A 19,141-nucleotide genomic window follows, 5' to 3' on the forward strand; every position below is an offset into this window, starting at 1 on the left:
AGATTAGGTTCTCAAATCCTGATGTTTGCCTTATACTTAGAATCTTCTAAGTTCTCAGAAGTTCTGCCAACTACACCATGTTGGCATTCTCACAAAGTTACATGCTGTTTTTAAATCATTATGAAAACATGTTTGGAATAGGCACATTCAATGGCATTACCACTGCTGAACCCCCTCTTTGAATGTCCTGTAATTTCCATTGACCAGAAACTGAACTGAACCAGCCATATAAATACTGTGGTTACAAGAACAGGTCAGAGGCTGGGAATTCTGCTGTGAGTAACTCACCACCTGACTCTCCAAAGCCTGTCCACCATCTACAAGGCACAAGTAAGGAGTGTGATGGAGTACTCCCCCACTTGCCTGCATGAGTGCAATTCCCACAACACACAAAACCATCCTGGACAAAGCAGCCCACTTGATCAGTACCCCATCCACTGCCTTAAACATTCACTCCCTCCATTGCCAACACTCAAGTGACAGCTATGTGTACCACATACAAGATGAGCTTCAATAACTCACCAAGGTTCCTTTGACAACACTTTCCAAACCTGCAACCTACCACCTAGAAGGACAAGGGCACCAGGTGCATAGGAACACCATCACCTGCAAGTTCCCCTCCAAGCCACACATCTTCCTGACCTGGAACTATATCACCGTTCCTTCACTGTTGCTGGGTTAAAATCCTGGAACTCCTTCCCTAAGAGCACTATGGATATACCTGCACCAAGTGGACTGCAACAGGTCGAGAAGGCGGCTCACCACCACCTTCTCAAAGACAATTAAGGATAAACAATAAATGCTGGCCTTGTCATCAATGCATACATTCAATGAAAGAATATAAAATGAAGAAAAGAGACTTTTTATAAATAATACTGACCACAGTCCCTGTAAATAAATTGTTGAAAAAGTAGATTTGAATAGATGATTCCTATATAAAGATTATTTTTGAAGTAGTGTAGATATCCTACCTGCATGAGTTTTGGAATCAGCTAGAGACTGATGCCTCCAAAAGTTGATGGCAGACCTCTCTCTGCATTGTAGTCTGTTTAACCTCTCTGCTAGTCCCCCCCTGTAGTGAATTAAATAAATTAGTTAAAATTTATCCTAAATTTCAGAAATTTGAATCTTAGTATACTCAGTTGCAGACCACAACATTTAAACAGTTCTAAATCTAAACATTCTGATAGTATAAGCAATCAACATTCAACTAGAAAGAAAGACTAATATACGGCAAAGGAGTCCATCAGCCTTTTATGTTCATCCCAACAAAAAAAGTCATGCAGTATAATCCTACTTTCCAACTGTTGGTCTGTTGCTCTGTAGGTTACAGCAGCTCAAGTCCATGCCTAAAAGTTTTTTTTTATACATGCAATGAGGGTTTCTGCCTCTACCATTCCTTCAGGCAGTGCGTTCTAAACCCCCACCTACCCTCTGAATGAAAAAAGTACTGAACTCCCAATTAATCCTTCTATCATTTTCTTAAATCTATGCCTCCTGAGTATTGAAATCTCTGCTAGCAGAAATAAGTCCTTTCTATCCGCTATCTACCCCCTCATAAATTTATACACCTCAACAAAATCTCTCCCAGCCTCCTATGTTGCAAAAAAGACAATGACAGCCAAGCTAATCAGTCCTCGTAGTTAAAATTCTCCTTTCCTAGCAACATCCTTGTAAAATTCCTCTGTATTCTTTGCAGTGAAAGCAGGTTCTTCCTGTCATTTGGTGACCAGAACTGCACACAGTACTCTCGCTGCAGTCTAATGTTTTATAGAGTTCTGGCATAACCTCCCAACATTCGTACTCTTAAGCCTCAGCCAATAAAGGCAAGTATCTAGCATACCTTCTTGACCACCTTTACTACCTGTCCTGTTACCTTCAGGGATCTAGCGGGAAAGAGCATAAAGCAGCACAGGAGAGAGCGAGAACGGAGGGAAGGAGTGAGAACACAGTAGGGCACAAAGCAGCAGAGGAGAGAGTGGGAGTTCACCATGAGAGTGGCAGGAAGGGGCAAGTGCACAGCGGAGCAAAAAGCAGCGCAGGGAAGAGCAGGAGATTACTGTGAGGGTGGCAGAAAGGAGCAAGATCACAACAGTGAATAAAGCAGCTAACCAGGAGCCAGTCTGTGGGTTTAGAGCCTGCGTCTGGAATGAAAAATTGGGTGCGACATTAGAGGGAAGCAGGTAGATGATTGGCTTGTGAGTATTTCCTATTTATCTTTTCAAAACTAGGGAATAAACATGGTGAGTCTTATCTTTCTTTTTTTCTAAAATAAGGTTTATTACTACTAATAAGATGTATTAAGTATTAGTTGGGTTTACCCATATTAGCAAGTTTATCTGTATAGGTAAAATTTATTAATAGTAGTAGGTTTATTAATAGTAGTAGGTTTATTAGTATAGCTAAAGGTTTATTAGCAGTAGTAAAGGTTTATTGACTAACAGATAAAGGAATGGCAGGGTTGCTCCAACCTCTAGAGTGCACATCCTGATCAACCATTTTGTCCTGGATGCGTTGCATCCGTGAGGTTGAGAGATTCATGCGTAGCACATTTATAGATGTGGTCACCCGGCAGCTTAAGAGTATGCAGGGAGAGGGGGGAATGGGTGACCACCAGGCAGTCAAGTAGAAACAGGAAGGTAGTACAGTAGTCCCCTGAGTCCATCCTACTCTCCAACCAGCATTCTGAATACTATTGAGAGTGATGGTTCATCTGGGGAGGGCAGCCAGAGCCAAGTCCATGGCACCATCGGTGGCTCTGCTTTATAGTGGGGTACAAGGGAGACTGGAAGAGCAATAGTGATAGCAGATTAGATAGCTAGGGGAATAGACAGGCATTTCTGCAGCAGCAGCATTAATCCAAGATAGTGTGTTGCCTCCCTAGTGCCAGAGTCAAAGATGTCACTGAGTGGCTGCAGTGCACCCCAGGAGGAGGGTGAATAGCCAACAGTCATCGTCCACATTGGTTTGCACGATATAGGCAGAAAAAGGGGTATGGCCTTGCAGTCAGTATTTAGGGAGCTAGGTTGGAAATTAGCAAGCAGGACCCCAAAAGTAGTCATCTCCAGGTTACTCCCAGTGCCATGTGCAAGTGAGTATAGAAATAGGAGGATAAAGTATTTGAATGCATGGTTGGAAAGGTGTTGCAGGAGAGAAGGCTTTAGATTCATGGGACATTGGGACTGGCTCTGGGGGAGATGGGACCTGTACAGGCCAGATGGGGTGCACCTAAATAAAGCTGGGACTAAGTTCCTTGTGGGGCGATTCGCTAGTGCTATTGGGGAAGGTTTAAAATAAAGGGAGAAAGTAATAAAGTCTAAATCAGGGTTAATGTGCAAGTACTGTGAATGCATGGATTGTGGTTAATAAGATTGGTGAGCTACAGGCACAGATTGACATGTGGAAATATGATGTTGTGGCTATAACAGAGACCCAGCTCAAAGGAGGACACGATTGGATGTTAAATATCCCTGTGTACTAGGTGTTCAGGAAAAAAGGAAAGGAAGAAAAGGGGAAGGAATAATGGTATTGATTAAGGAGAGAATTGCAGTGCTGGAGAGTGGGGATATCCTAGAGGGGTCAAGGACAGAATCTATTTGGCTAGAGTTAAGGAACAAAAAAAGTGCAATTATATTGCTCGGTGTAGCCTATAGGCTGCCAACTAGTGGGAAAGATGTAGAGATACAAATAAGCAAGGAAATTACAGAGAGGTGAAAGAATTATAGCTTAGTCACTTGGTAGTGCAGAACTTGAATATTGCTGAAAAAAAGAGACATGCTGTCAAAGCTTTTTGTCTTGCATTCATCAGGGCAGGTTTGCAAGAATACCAATTGTAAAGGGAATTTATACTGCATGAGAAGAGAGTACTGATTGGTTGGTAAGTGGACCCTGATTAGTTGAGGCATTCCCATGAAGAATGCACCAGGGAATAGTTAACTGCCAACCTTTTGTTTTAAATTCAATATTGATATTCAATATTAGTTAAGGCATTGCCATGGTGAATGAACCAGGGGGTGGCTCTTTTGTTTAGTTGAAAAAGGTGCAATGCGTGGACATGCTCCTTCTGTCTGCAAAGGACAGGGCCCTGTGTGTAAATACATGTAGTTTCTAGCACACATAAGCGAGCCTGACTGATAATCTTAAATTGGCTGTCAGTGTAATTCTTAGCACAATCAGGATTGTTTAGCAAATGCTGTCCAATTGCAGAATCACATCCATGTTGAACACTACGTTTTGAGTTTTGCAAGCATGGGCTGATTGGGTATGGTACGGTCAGTACTTCGTCTGTTGCAAACAGCCAAAGGGACATCATGCTTGATACTATCTGCCGATTATTGAGATGTACGGCCTACGTACCTGGCATCACACTGGCACTGAAATTCATATAGCACATTACTCACTTGTGTGATAGGCAGAATGTCTTTTTGGCGTGATGGCAACATTCTGAGAGTGGAGAATACCACTCATGTTGCTACTGCATTGTAACAGCATGAAAAAGCTAGCTTTGAGACACCTTATCCTTCCAGGATAATCTGAGGTTTACTGGACATTTTTCAGACCCATTCATGAGTTTGCGCGATATACAACGAGCAGTGATTTGATCAGGGTAGCTATTACCCCATAGGATGGCTTTGATATGCCCTATTTCAGCATCAAGCTTGTACGGTGAGCAAATACTCAGGCCCTACGAGATTGCCAATCAGGCCAATCTTATAGCACGTGGAACTGTAAGAATCCCAATGTGTATATTGACCAGTGAAGGTATGCTTGCAGTAGACAGTAATAAAGGCATCATATTCTTTACCAAGGAAGATGATGCTACCCAGGCCATGATGAAAGAGGAGGTAAATAATGTAGTAGGAGGATTTAAAATTGATAAGGAGGAGGTATCAGATAGGCTGTCTGTACTTAAAGTTGATAAGACAACAGGGCTGGATCAGATGCATTCAAGGATACTGACGGGAGTGAGAGTGGAAATTGCAGAGGCACTGGTCATAATTTTTCAATCTTCCTTTGACTCAGGGATGGTGCCAGAAGACTGGGGAATTGCAAGTGTGATACCATTGTTTAAAAAACAGTGTCTGTATAAGCCCAGAAACTACAGGCCAGTGAATTTAATTTCAGGAGCAGGGAACACTGTGGAAACAATAATTCAGGACAAAATTAATAGCCACATGGTCAAATCCAGGTTAACTAAGGAAACCCAGCATAGGTTTAAGGGAAAATCGCATTTAACTAACCTTGCTTGAGTTTTTTGATGAGGTAACAGATGGTTGATGAGGGCAATGCTGTTGATGTGGTGTTCCCAAAAGGTACTTGATACAGTGCCACACAACAAACTTATGTGCAAAGTTATAGTTCATGGAATAAAAGGGACAGTAGCATCATGGATACAAAATTGGCTGAGTGACTGCAAAGAGAATAGTAGTTAATGGATGTTTTTCAGGCTGGAGGAAGGTTTGTAGTGAAGGTTTCCAGGGGTCAGTGTTAGAACCCTTGCTCTTTCTGATACAGACCCTGATTTACAGAGCACAATTTCAAAATGTGCAGATGATCCAAAATTTGCCAGCATTGTGAACGGTGAGCAGGACAGTGCAGGACTTCAAAAGGTCATAGATAAGTTGGTGGAATGGGTGGACAAATGGCAGGTGAAGTTCAATGCAGAGAAACGTGAAGTGACTTAACTGGTACAGAGAACAAGGGGAGGCAATGTAAAATAAAGGTACAATTCTAAAAGCTGCATGAGAAGAGGGGCCTGTGTGTATGTGAACAAAAGTCATTACGGGTAGAAGGATAGGTTGAGAGCGCAGTTAATAAAGCATACAGTATCATAGGCTTTATTAATAGGTGCATAGAGTACAATCACAAGGAGGTTATGCTGAACTTGTATAAGACACTAGCTTGGCCGCAGCTGGAATAGCCCAGTTCTGGGCGCCGCACTTTAGCAAAAATGTGAAGGCATTAGAGACGGTGCAGGAAAGATTCGTGAGAATGTTTCCAGGGATAAGGAACATCAGTTATGAAAATAGATTGGAGAAGTTAGGAACAAAAACAAAAATAGCTGGGAAAACTCAGCAGGTCTGACAGCATCTGCAGAGAGGAATACAGTTAACATTTCGAGTCCGTATGACTCTTCATCAGAACTAAAGATAAATAGAAATGAGATGAAATATAAGCTGGTTTGGGGGGGGGGCGGGGAAAGAGAGAGAGAGAGACAGGTAGAGCTGGATAGAGGGCCAGTGATAGGTGGAGGCAATGAAGGGATTGCCAAAGATGTCATAGACAAAAGGACAAAGGAGTGTTGACGGTGGTGATATTAGCTAAAGGATGTGCTAATGGTGACATTAAGGGTAGAAAGCGGGACGAGCAAGTGACAGATGGCCCTATGGGGGTGGGGTAGGGGGAAGGGCTCGAAATAGGTTAAAAGGTGGAGATAAAACAATGGATGGAAATAAATTTTAAAATAATGATAGAAATAGGTGGGAAAATAATATATTTTAAAAATATATAAATTATTAGAAAAAAGGGGGATCAGAAAGGGGATGGGGATGGAGTAGAGAGTTCATGATCTGAAGCTGTTAAACTCAATGTTAAGTCCGGAAGGCTGTAAAGTGCCTTCGCTGCAAAGTGAAGTTAGGGTTGTTTTCCTTGGAGAAGAGCAGGCTGGGAGGGGGTTTGATAGAGGTATTCAAAATCATGAGGGGTCAGGACAGAACAGGTAGGGAGAAACTCTTCCCATTCATGAAAGAATCAAGAACGAGGGGGCACGAGATTTAATGTAATTGACAAAAGAAGCAAAAGCGACATGAGGAAAAGCTTTTTCATGCAGTGAGTGGTTAAGGTCTGGAATGCACAATCTGAGAGTGTGGAGAGGCAGGTTCAATTGAGGCTTTCAAAAGGGAATTAGGCAGTTTTTTGAATAGGAAGAATGTGCAATGTTATGGGGAGAAGGTGGAGGAATGGCACTAGGTGAATTGTTCCTTCGGAGAGTCGGTGCAGACACGATGAGCTGAATGGCCTCCTTCTGTGCTGTAAAAATTCTATGATTCTGTCACATACACTCCAAGGTCCACTTGCTCATCTACACTTCTCAGAATTTACTACAGACTCCCAACAAAACAGTGCGAGTCAGAGACCAGTGCCAATTAAATCACTTCACCTAAGCAGAAACACATTGCAGCTCCGGTGGCAATAGGGAAGAGAACAGAAAGCATCCTGCAGACCAGCTTCCAGAATATGGAGACTGCAATGTAAGCTCCTGTATCTCAGGGTTTTCAGGATCTGCTGTCTATCATTAGCCAGCCATCCCACTGATCATTGGAGAGTCATATCTGGGATCCAGTGGAATGGTGGCAAAACCTAGAGTCTAAAGCCTGGAATTCCTTCCCTAAACATTTGAGCCTCACGGCCTCTCGGTGTTGCTTTAAAATACTCTTTAAAACTTCTGATGAAACTTTTGGTTATCTGCCCTAATATCGCCTTATGTGGTTTGATGTCATATTTTGCTTTGTAATGCTCCTGTGAAGTATCTTGGGATGTTTCATTGCATTAAATGGATATATAAATATGAGTTCTTGTTGTTTCTGTCATATTGTGCAGGGGTTGCGTTGAGAGGTGGGTGGGGGTGGAAGTGGTGGGGGTGGGTTGGGGGGGGGGGGGGGGGGGGGGGGGGGATGTAATGTCTTCTATGGATGCACCTTAACCAGGGGGAGCCAAGTAAAAGAGACACATCAGCTTTTTGCACATGTATTTTAGCCAATTCAATGCCAAAGAACAAAAGGAAGCATTATATTCTTCTGGATACCGCAACTTAGGTTAAATGTAGATTCAACTTCATGAATAAGGAGAATGTATCATAGAACAATTAACAATATCGTTGCATCCAATTGTGATATAATATTTCCTTCTGGTTCAATGTAAAGGAAAATTATGAAGGGTATACAACAGGTGACCAATCTGATACATTCTGCTTTATGCACCCACTAAAGTTTAAAGTTCCAATCCATTTTGTTATACTGCAGGGTGACACAAAAATACTGCTGTAATGCGATAACATCACTCGAACTACAATTTTCCATTGAAGCAGGAGAAGAAAGACAATGCCCAGTTATGTTCTGTAGTTTGGAAATCTGTTATTAGTCTGGCTGCAAGCTTGTGTTGGAGGGTCCCTTACTCTCACAATTAGAACACAGATTATCTATACCATTCTTTGACAAGCTACATAGAAATAGAAATGGTTTATTTAAAATAGTTAAGTCAATATGCTCTCCATCCAAGTAAACCCCTGTCAGCCTCTGAGATGGGGGTGGGGGACAGGTGCGAGACAGTCAGATTAGTATTACAGAATGCACTGCTGGTTTGGGCTACTGTCATCATATTGTAAAAGGCTTCATTTCACAAATGAACATGATGCATCTGCAGTTCAAGTTCCAATTAAATGTTACGGACACTATAAAGGGATATCAACATCTTTATGTCTATTTTTAATTTTCATACTTAAAATATCTGTAATCCTTCCAGGAGACATCATTTGTGATTTGCATTACAGTACGTTCTAAAACATAAAAAAGCAAACTGAAGTATCAATCAATAACATTTTCTGGACATGGGCACACCCTCAAGCCCGAAAGAAAATAAATCTTGTAACTTTAGCACCCCCTTCGGTAACTTCTGAATTTAGCAATGCTGCACTTCAGGTTTTTTTTGCTTTGCAATTTATTGAATGCGCGTATACTTGTAGCCCAAGCCAATGTCCGACTGCATTTTCAGTTTAATTCCTTCTATTCATACATCATAAGGCCTGTATTCAGAACTGTCGGGTTTTTTTGGAATTGTATCAACTTTTTTGTTGAAGTGGTTCATTAGCTTGTTCTGCTTTTAACTTAGCGTGTGTAATTAGCTCAACATTAAGAAATCTTACGTACATTTATTCAGAATGTACTTCAAAATAATCTTCAATAATCAGACAACATAGATTTAAAGTGATTGGTAGAAGGATTAGAGGAGGGATGGGAAATTTTACAACCCAGAAGGGTCTGGAACTCAAATGCTTCAAAGGGTGATTGAGGCAGAAATACTCACTGTATTTACAAAGCACTTGGATAGGCACTTGAAGTGCCAGAACTACATGGCTACAGATCATGAGCTGGAAAGTGGGATTAGGTTGGATAGCTTTTTTTCAGTTGGTACAAATATGATGGGGGTGGATGCCTCCTTCTGTGCTTTAAATTTCAATAATTCTATCATTCTACTAAAATGCAGAATGAAAGTGTGAAGCATTATTTGGTACAACTAAAATTTATTCCAGAAGGGAGCGCACAATGTGATTTTTACAGGAATGTTAAGTCTATCCAATTGGTCAGATATTTCCCAGTAATTTTTTATGAAAGCCATAAAATATGTAAAATTACTGCAAGAAGAAAATCATGATCGATAAATGTTCAGTATTTGTATTATCAAAAATAAACAAAATGGTATTCTGGCTAACCTTACAAATTTCTTCCTCTTTTTGGTAGAATCTTCTGGGGTTTTGAATTGTGTTCTCTTTTGCTTCTCAGGTGTCTTTAGAAATGCTTGTGCACTTTTCAACCAATCGCTCGCTGATCTGACAGAGGTCTTGCCATGTTCAGATCCACAAGTAGACATAGTCGGTTGTACAGAAAGAGACGGAATTGGCTTTGAGTACAGTTCACTTTCTTTTATGGTTTCGTTATCAGATGAAAATTCCAAAATATCTTCTGCTGTCTAGAACAAGATAGATCCAAATTATTTACACAACAGTATATTTTAAATGTATTTTTGCGCTGGTCAAGGAAAGGATCAGGTGAAGAAACTGATCAAATACAATTGTTAAAAAGCTCTTTCTGTACTGCTTCTGTCCAATCTTCAGTACCATTTGCAACTCCTCAGACACTTAAGCATTCCATGCCTACTTGCAGCAATGTCTGAACAACATTCCGTTTTGAGCTGATAAATGGCAAGTAACATTTGTACCACACAAGCACCAAGCAATGACCATCTCCAGCAAGACAGAAGCTGATCACCACTTCTTGACATTCAATGGCATTACCATCACTGAGACCCCACCATCAACATACTGGGGTTACCACTGACTAGAAACTTCTGTGGGCCAGCCAGAGGTTGGGAATTCTGTAGGAGTTAACTCATCTCCTGACTCCCAAAAGCCTGTCCACCATCTACAAGACATAAATTAGGACTGTAATGGAATGCTTTCCACTTGCCTGGATGAATGCAGCTTCAACAACACTCAAGAACCTTGACACCATCCAGGAAAAAATAACCACTTGATTGGCAACCCCACCATCTTAAACACTCACTTCCTCCACCACCAGCGCACAAACCAGCAGTGGTTATCATCTACAAGATGCACTGCAGCAACTCGCAAAGCCTCCTTCAACAGTGCCTTCAAGACGTGCAACCTCTACCACCCAGAAGAGCAAGGGCAGCAGATGCATAGGACCCACCACCTGTAAGCTCCCCTCCAAGCCACACACCATCTTGACTTGGAACTATATTGCCGCTTCTTCACTGTCGTCAGATCAAGGGAGGGACTCCCTTCCTAACAGCACTGTGGGTGTCCCTACAACAAATGGACTTAGGTTATTCAAGAAGGTGGCTCACAACTAACATCTCAAGGACAATTACGGGTAGGCAACAAAGGACAGCCTTGCCAATGAACCTCACATCCCATGAACAAATAAAAAAAACTAACTGCACTTTCAAATGCGCAATTGTCTTTTCGCCCTCCATTCACAAAGATATTTCTGCAGATGTTGATTGGTTCAATCACTCTTTCACCTTCAACTTGCCCCTAGCAAAATTCTTGCTCTCCCCCACTCTGGTCATTTCCATTTACTCAAATTTGAAAAGCTGGAGCATTTTTGGTTTAGCCACCCATTAACAGATCTAGCTGAACCAAATCAAGTCCCACTGGGCCTCAACCTCCCCTGTCAAAACCACTCAACTACTCCAGGATCATCCGAGATTGATAGAGTTACTACGTGACAGCAAGAAGGTCACTCAATCCCTCTCTGTAGAACAATCTAGTCAGTCCCATTGCCCCACTCTATGCCCCCTAGCCCTGCAAGTTCCCTCAAGTGTCCATGCAATTTCCTTATGAAATCATTTGTCCTCTCCATTTCCAATATCCTTGTAGGCGAGTTCTAGGGTATTAACACACACTGTGTCAAAAAGATATTCCTCACATCTGACTCATGTCGCTTGCTTGAAACCTCATATCTGCATCCCCTAGTCTTTATACCATCAATTAATGGGAATAGCTTTTCTTTGTCCACCTTATCTAAACCTTGCATAATCTTGTATGCCTCTATCAAATGCTCATAAGAACATAAGAACTAGGAGCAGGAGTAGGCAATTCAGCCCCGCCATTCAATACGATCATGGCTGATCTCATTTCGGCCTCAACTCCAATTTCACGCCCTCTCCCCATAACCTTTCAACCTGTTACTAATTAAAAATCTGTCTATCTCCTCCTTAAATTTATTCAGCGTCCCAGCATCCACTGCACTCTGAGGTAGTCAATTCCACAGATTCACGACCCTTTGAGAAAAGTAATTCCTCATCTCTGATTTAAATCTACCACCCCTTAGCCTAAAACTATGGCCTCTTGTTCTAGAATGCCTCATAAGGGGAAACATCCGCTCCACGTCTACTTTGTCTACCCCCTTTAGCATCTTATATACCTCAATTAGATCTCCTCTCATCCTTCTAAACTCTAGCGAGTATAGGCCTAAACTGCTCAATCTCTCCTCATAAGACAAGCCCCGCATCTCTGGAATCATTCTAGTGAACCTCCTCTGAACTGTCTCGAATGCAACTACATCCTTTCTCAAGTAAGGGGGCCAAAACTGTGCACAGTACTCCAGGTGTGGTCTCACCAAAGCCTTGTACAGTTGCAACACTTCCCCATTTTTATACTCTATTCCTTTAGCAATAAATGCCAAAATTTCATTTGCCTTCCTTATTACCTGCTGTAGCTGCATACTAGCTTTCCAAAGAGAACAACCCCAGCCTCTCCAACCTAACCCAGTAGCTAAATTCCCTTGCCCTGGAACCATTCAGGTAAAACTCCTTTGCACTCTCTGAAGGACCTTCACATCCTTCCTCAAGTGTGGTCACCAGAACTAGCCATAACTCTCTAGTTGTGGCCTAACCAGAGCTTTGTAAAGCTTCAGCATAACTTCCTTGTTTTTGTACTCAATACATCTACTCCTGAAGAACATCTCAGGTTCTTTCCTACATACCAATCACCTCCTTCAACTCATTTTGCCTGCCCTCTCCAACCTCATCTCAATCTCAAGCGCAAGGAGGTTATGGACATCTTTGTCACTAAGAATAAGATCACTAGAAAAGCTGAGAAGGGGAGAACATAAGAACGTAGAAACAGGAGCAAGAGTAGTCTAGATGGCTCCTTAAGCCTGCTCCACCATTCAATACGCTCATGGCCTATTATTGGACTTAACTCCACTTTCTCACCCACTCCCCATAGCCTATGATTCCCTGAAAGTCCAAAAATCTGTCTATATCAGCCTCAAATATATTCAACAATCACTAGGGTAGAGAATTCCAAAGATTCATAATCCTTTGAGTGAAGTCATTTCTAATTTCAATCCTAAGTGACCTTCCCTTTATCTGAAACTGCGCCCCTATGCTCGAGATACTCCAGCAAAGGTAAACAACCTCTCAGTGTTTACCCTGCCAAGCCCTTCAGAATCTTGTAGGTTTCAATGCAAATGCCTCTCATTCTTCCAAACTCCAGTAAATACAGGCCTAATTTGCTCAGCCTCATATCATAGGGATACCCTCTCAGCCCAGGGACCAATCTAGTGAATCTTTAGTGCACAGCCTTCAGGCAAGTATATCCATCCTTAAATATGGAGACCAAAACTGCACACAGTACCCCAGGTATGGGGCTGAATTTTACATACCTCAGCGGTGGGTGGGAGTCCATTCCAGAAGTCAGTGGGTCAGACTCCCGCTCCTGCCTTTGAAAGAGGTCGAATAATATTTTTCAAGGTCAATTAATGGCTGCCTGGTGGGGAGCTGGTCAACAGCTTCAGAAGATGGCAGGCAAGCGCGCCCAATAGGCTAATGCAGGCGGGATGTTCGGGCAGAGAGGGAGCAGGCTGTGACCCGGAAGGAAGTCACGGCGACTCGTTTAAAGGGACTCTCGGCACAGGGCTGTGACAGCTGGAAACATTGTGTGGGTGCATAAGACTAATAGAAGGCAGAGAGTTGAGATAAGGGGGGCATCTTCAGGATGGCAACCTGTAGCTAATGGAGTGCCACAGGGATCAGTGCTGGGGCCTCACTTATTTACAATATATATAAATGACTTAGATGAGGGGAATGAATCTATCGCCAAATTTGTGGGTAATACAAAAATAGGTGGGAAGAAAAGTGGTGAAGATGACACAAGGAGTCTACAGAGGGATATAGACAGGTTAAGTGAGTGGGCAAAAAGGTGGCAGCTGGAATATAATGTGGGAAAATATGAGGTTATGCACTTTGGCAGGAAGGATAGAGGAACTGAATATTACTTAAATGGAGAAAGACTGCAGAAGGCTGCAGCACAGATGGATTTGGGAGCCCTTGTGCATGAATCCCAAAAAACAAACATACAAGTGCAACAGATAATAGGGAAGGCAAATGGGATGTTGGCCTTCATTTCAAATGGAATGGAGTATAAACATAGGGAAGTCTTGCTAAAACTATACAAGGCACCAATTAGACCACACCTAGAATATTGTGAACAGTTTTGGTACCCTTATCTAAGGAAAGATATACTAGCATTGGAGGCAGTCCAGTGAAGGTTCACTAGGTTGATTCCGGGTATGGAGGGATTTTCTTATGAGGAGAGTAGATTGGGCCTGTATTTATTGGAGTTTAGAAGAATGAGAGGCGACCTTATTGAAACATATAAGATTCTTAGGGGGTTTGACAAGGTAGATGCCGAGAGGCTGTTTCCCCTTGTGGGAGAGTCTTGGACCAGAGGGCATAATCTCAGAGTAAGGGGTCGCCCATTTAAAACAGAGATGAGGAGGAATTTCTTCTCTCAGAGGGTAGTGAATCTGTGGAATTGTTTACCGCAGAGGGCTGTAGAAGCTGGATCATTAAGTATATTCATGGCAGAGATAGACAGATGTTTAATCAGTAAGGGAATCAAGGGTTATGGGGAGAAGGCCAGAAAGTGGAGTTGAAGATTATCAGATCAGCCATGATCACATTGAATGGCGGAGCAGACTCGATAGACTGAATGGCCTACTTCTGCTCCTACGTCTTATGGTCTTATACCATTGCTGTAGGTGAGCCATTATTTATAAATATGTGTGATTGTTCTCATAGCTGTGAAGCATTCAGGACCTTTGCAAGGGAGAACAGCATTGGAATGCAGCTGACCGATAACCCTAAGGAATATCAAGTGTTTATGGAGATATTGAACATCAGGCCGTTAACTCTCTGAGAGTCTCCACAAATGACCGAGAGATGGGAGCCAGGAGATGTGGAAGGCAAAAGATCAGGGACAGTCCGCAGGTTTGGCGAGGACTCACTGCAAGCCCTCCAGGCAGGGGGTCATGATGTCTGCAGAAGGGAAGAGGAGACCTCCCAGCCTGGCCAAAGCAGGCTGGACAGGGGTGGCAGGGGAGGCGAGCAACCATGGGGTCATCCAGCAAACCTGGCTTCAGTGCCACAAATGGCTCAATTACCTTCTGAGATCTGCAAGGGTAAATCTGTCACAATTCTTGAGATAGACATACATGGAAAGTTATCTTCTTGGCCCATTATGGGATAGTCTTGTTTGTTAACCAAGTGTGTAAGGCAGAATGATTCACACATTTCACAAGAGGTACTGGGGAGGTGGGGGTGGAGCAGAGAATACAACAGTTGTTAGTTGACAGGGAACATTGAGAAAAGTGTGCTGCAAATAGCATTCATCTTGGCTATACATGTGAAGGAATGATTATAGCATATTATCATCATTACCATGTGCCTCTTTAATTGCAGAAGAAGGGGGCACATAATGCCAGGGAGAGAAGCAGGACCAGAGGTGGTGTGCCAAACTTGGCCATTATGACTTCCATCGAGGAAGAAGCACTGCATTTGGCAGCCAATGACTGGAGTCGGGCCATTGATCAAGGTGAGATATAGGAGGAAGGCCCCGGGGTGGTGAGATTGCAATGGAGAATTTTTATAATTCCAACAGACATGTGTTAAGAGGACTGGGGAGGGGAGGGTGCATAAAGCTTGGCAAGCTGTCAGCAATGAAGTATTAATGGTTTTTGACTTTGAAGGTTTTCTGCACTGGGGAGGAAGATGTGAATCCATGTTGAATGATGTAAGGTTCAAACATGGAGTTGCATCTCACAATGGTTCCAGCGTTTGCAATGAGGAAGCATGTCTCAACGCACCCACCTCAAAGGTTGGAGTTGCCCCAACTCTCCTCCTTGTTTCCAACAAGTGCAACATTGGCAGTTGCTGGCACTAGACCCAATGGTCTGACATTAATCTCTGAGGCTGAAGAGGATGCCTTAAAGGGCGCAGCGTAACATCCTCGCTCCCCACAACACCAGCGCAGATACATACACCTTGGTGAGTAAGCACACTTTGTTGTAAGAGAAACACAAACTGGTGAAAGCACATCAGGATTGCAAGTGCAGCTGCAGGAGACTGAGATGGAGCAGGCCTCTGGCAGTTTGAGAAGTGCAGAAGGCAACGTACATGCTGAGCCCCAGTCTGACGATGAGCCTCTGGAGTCATCCTTTAGGTGGCAGATGCTGCAGTGCAAGGTTCATGGAGATGTGGCAGTGATACCAGAGGGGTTGCACATTCTGTCCATCCAGGCCATGAGCACTGCGATTACTCACTCTGCAGAATGCACGACTTCCTTCATTGACAGACTGGCGACTGTCATGGAGGGTCAAACCCAGCAAATCACTGAAGCAACAGGGGGTATGCATTCAGGCCTGCACTTTATCTCCTTGTTTCTGAGCTCTGGGGCCCAGAGCCAGGGTAAGTGGGGGTTGAGGAACCTGGAGTCAAATCCAGCTTCTTTGGTCCCTCTCAGGAAAACAGGGAGGGCCAAATGGGCCTCATGGCAGTGGGTGAGCAGCAGCTGACGCCATCAGGAGGCATCTCTTAGGGCACTTCTGATGGGAACAGCCTCTCTGCTGCCCCTCTGCCACTGGCACATATACCTTTGAGTTCTGCATCGACTGATGGGTGTCCTTGCAATGTGTAGAAGACTCCCATCATGCCAGGGCCCTCAAGGCCTTGTGACCAGAGAACCACTGCCAAAGTTATCCCAGATAAGGGGACATAAGGGTGAGATGCCTGCCTCCACTGCAGCTGGCAGCAAGGGGTAAGCAGCACACTGCAGCACCCAGAAAAGATCACACATTAGTCACACATGGATGCCTTTTGTTTTGTGAGATTTCCACGTTAATGACTTTCTGTGTACCAAAATGAATGCTGATTTCCATATATTATCAAGTTGCATACAGTCATTAACTGTGTGAGAAGTTATGGATAAGGGTTCAATTGAGGTTATCGGTGGATCCTGTGATTATATGTATCCTAGAGACCGACATTGTTTGGTTGAGTAACATTGCTCATATGTGGCAGTAGTGTTCATGTCCTGGAGTTGCATGGAGAAGGAGCCACTGGCCATGAAGATGATAGAGTTGGAGAGACTCATCTATTGGAATCGTCTGATCAAAGCTTTCCGTGTCTCACAGCCATCAATAACCTTCCTGGAATCGGCTTGGACATCTGCCTGCTGTGGCTTAGCCTCCTCTTCCTACAAGCATACTAATTAGGAGGAGTAGGCCATTCGGCCCTAGAGCCAGCCATCCAATGTGTCTGGGCCCATAAAATTCCTGGCACCTGGGAGTATTCGAGGATATATGAATTGTGGCTGCTTTCAGGTACCTTGCACACACCTGCATGATTCCTTGATGATCACATACAATCTACACATTGATGAAGTGATATCCCATGCAGTTTGTAAAACCCTCTGGCTGTCCTGCTAATGCCTTGTTGGCTACATGCAAACAATCAATGGCCCCCTTGCACCCTTGGGAATGCAGCCATGGCTGCAAAGCTTCTAGGTCTTTCCAATTGATCTTGTCTGAGGTGAAGGAAATACATTGATTTTTAAAGCCACAGGCATTGGGTGGCCACCCACACAATTGGAGGCAATCTGGGTGCAAGAATATCACATAGGTATGTGACAGTCTCTCGTGAAAGGCGAAGTTTGCAAAGGCACTGCCGCTCTGTCAACTGAAGATATGACATTTGCACCCGATAAATGCAATTGGCAGGTTACTGCCTTCGTCTAAATCTGAGTACCTGCTGCTGCCTCCCCTCCGCAGCCCCTCGCTCCTCAGCAGCTTGGACACCTTCCTCCAAATCATGTTGTTTCTGCCTCTGCATAGCCTCCTTCTCCTCACTGGAAAATGTACCTCTCAAAGAATATACAATACCCATAGAGGACACTGTTTCTCACCATAAATGGAGCAGTGATGAAAGATGAGAGGAGCACCAACTTTTTGGACACTCCCCTGAGGGATATACATTATTATGATTAGAGGTTTATGAACAACAAAGATTTCCTAAGGAAATAACTATCAACAGTCGCTCCTGCTAAAATCAGATATAGGCCCACCTCCAGCCTTTATATCTGCCCTTTCACGAGACCCTGAAAAAAAAAAATCGAGGTTCCCACCAGGCATGTTTCACATGCACCCTTTATTATAGTATCAAGAAAGTATTATTGCAGTCAACTGAACCACTAACCAGTGGCCTTTAATTGATAATTTTAAAATAGTGGGCGGGCTGCCGATTTCAGAGCCTGTCCATCATTTTATAGCGGACAGCGTGATAACGTCAGGTTTGCGAGCCGACATCATCACGCTGGGTATTTTGCTTCCGCGGGACCACAGCAATCCCACTTTTGCAACATAAAATTCAGCCATGGTCTCACCAAAGCACTATAGCAAGACTTCCTTACTCTTGTACTCTAATTCCCTTGCAATAAAGGTCAACATGCCATTTGCCTTTCTAATTGCTTGTTGCATCTACACGTTAACTTTGTGTTCCTTGAAAGTTTACACCCAAATTCCTCTGAACGTCAACGTTTACATGTTTCATACCTTTTAAAGAATATCCTGCATTTCTATTCTTACTCCTCCTCCTTCAGGTATCAAGTCCCAAGGTAGCGTTGGCAACCATTGACTTCCATTGGATTGGTCCATGATTATGTTTGGCAAAGTACTGCAGTGGTTTTCTGTTGCATTCTGCAATGGCTGAGCAGGAAACTCTTCCCCTCTCACCACCTGCCATCAGGTGTACTGGAACGATTTTAACCAATCTGTTTGACCAGGTTATGAACGCACCTTCCATGGCCATCAAGTCCTGAAGTGGAACTTGAACCCAGAGCTTCTGGCCCACAGGTAGGGGTGCTACCACTGCTCCACAAGGTCTCCTGATGTTTATTCTTACTACCAAAGTCAATAAATAACCTCAGACTTTCCCATATACTCCATCTGCCACTTTGTTGCTCACTCACTTAACCTGCACGTATCTCTTTGTAGCCACTTGGTTGGCGATCTTATTGAAGTGACCTTATTGAAACACAAGTTTCTGAGGGGGTTTGACATAGTAGCTGCTAAGAGGATGTTTCCCCTCTTGAGGAATCTAGAATTGGGGGCACCAACTTCAATATAAGAGGTCTACCATTTAAGACAGAGATGAGGAAGAATTTCTTCTCTCAGAGGGTCGTTAATCTTTGGAATTCACTACCCTAGAGAACAGTGGAGACTGGGTAATTAGGAAACTGGGTAAACTGGCCAAGTTAGACAGGTTTTTGATCTACAAGGGAGTTAAAGAGTAAAAGGTTACTGGCCGTAGAGTGAAGTTAAAGCTACAGTCAGATCAGACATGATCTTACTGAATGGCAAAGCTGACTCGAGGGGCAAAATCACCTACTCCTGCTTCTATCTTTTATATTCTTCTCACAGTTTACATTCTCACCTACCTTTGTATTGTCAGCAAAATTAGATACATTACGTTCAGTCTCTTTGTCTCGGTCAGTAAAATAGAT

General features: G+C 43.3%; 1 protein-coding gene and 1 long non-coding RNA gene across 3 annotated transcripts in view; one reads left to right on the plus strand and one right to left on the minus strand.

Annotated features, from left to right (window-relative positions):
* spidr (scaffold protein involved in DNA repair) overlaps window positions 1–19,141 on the minus strand; it is a 341,449-nt gene that overhangs the window by 215,969 nt on the left and 106,339 nt on the right. For both annotated transcript variants that reach the window (XM_078540540.1, XM_078540539.1), the window contains exons 6-7: window positions 9,488–9,744; window positions 972–1,072 (exon numbers count right to left, since the gene is read on the minus strand). In XM_078540540.1, the coding sequence (XP_078396666.1) occupies window positions 972–1,072; window positions 9,488–9,744 (358 nt within the window). The remainder of the gene's footprint in view (window positions 1–971; window positions 1,073–9,487; window positions 9,745–19,141) is intronic.
* The window catches only part of LOC144679789 (uncharacterized), a 107,695-nt gene that overhangs the window by 86,301 nt on the left and 2,253 nt on the right, over window positions 1–19,141 (plus strand). The window lies entirely within an intron of this gene.

This window comes from Cetorhinus maximus, chromosome 4, assembly GCF_964194155.1.
Source record: "Cetorhinus maximus chromosome 4, sCetMax3.hap1.1, whole genome shotgun sequence".
Classification (NCBI taxonomy): Eukaryota; Metazoa; Chordata; class Chondrichthyes; order Lamniformes; family Cetorhinidae; genus Cetorhinus; species Cetorhinus maximus.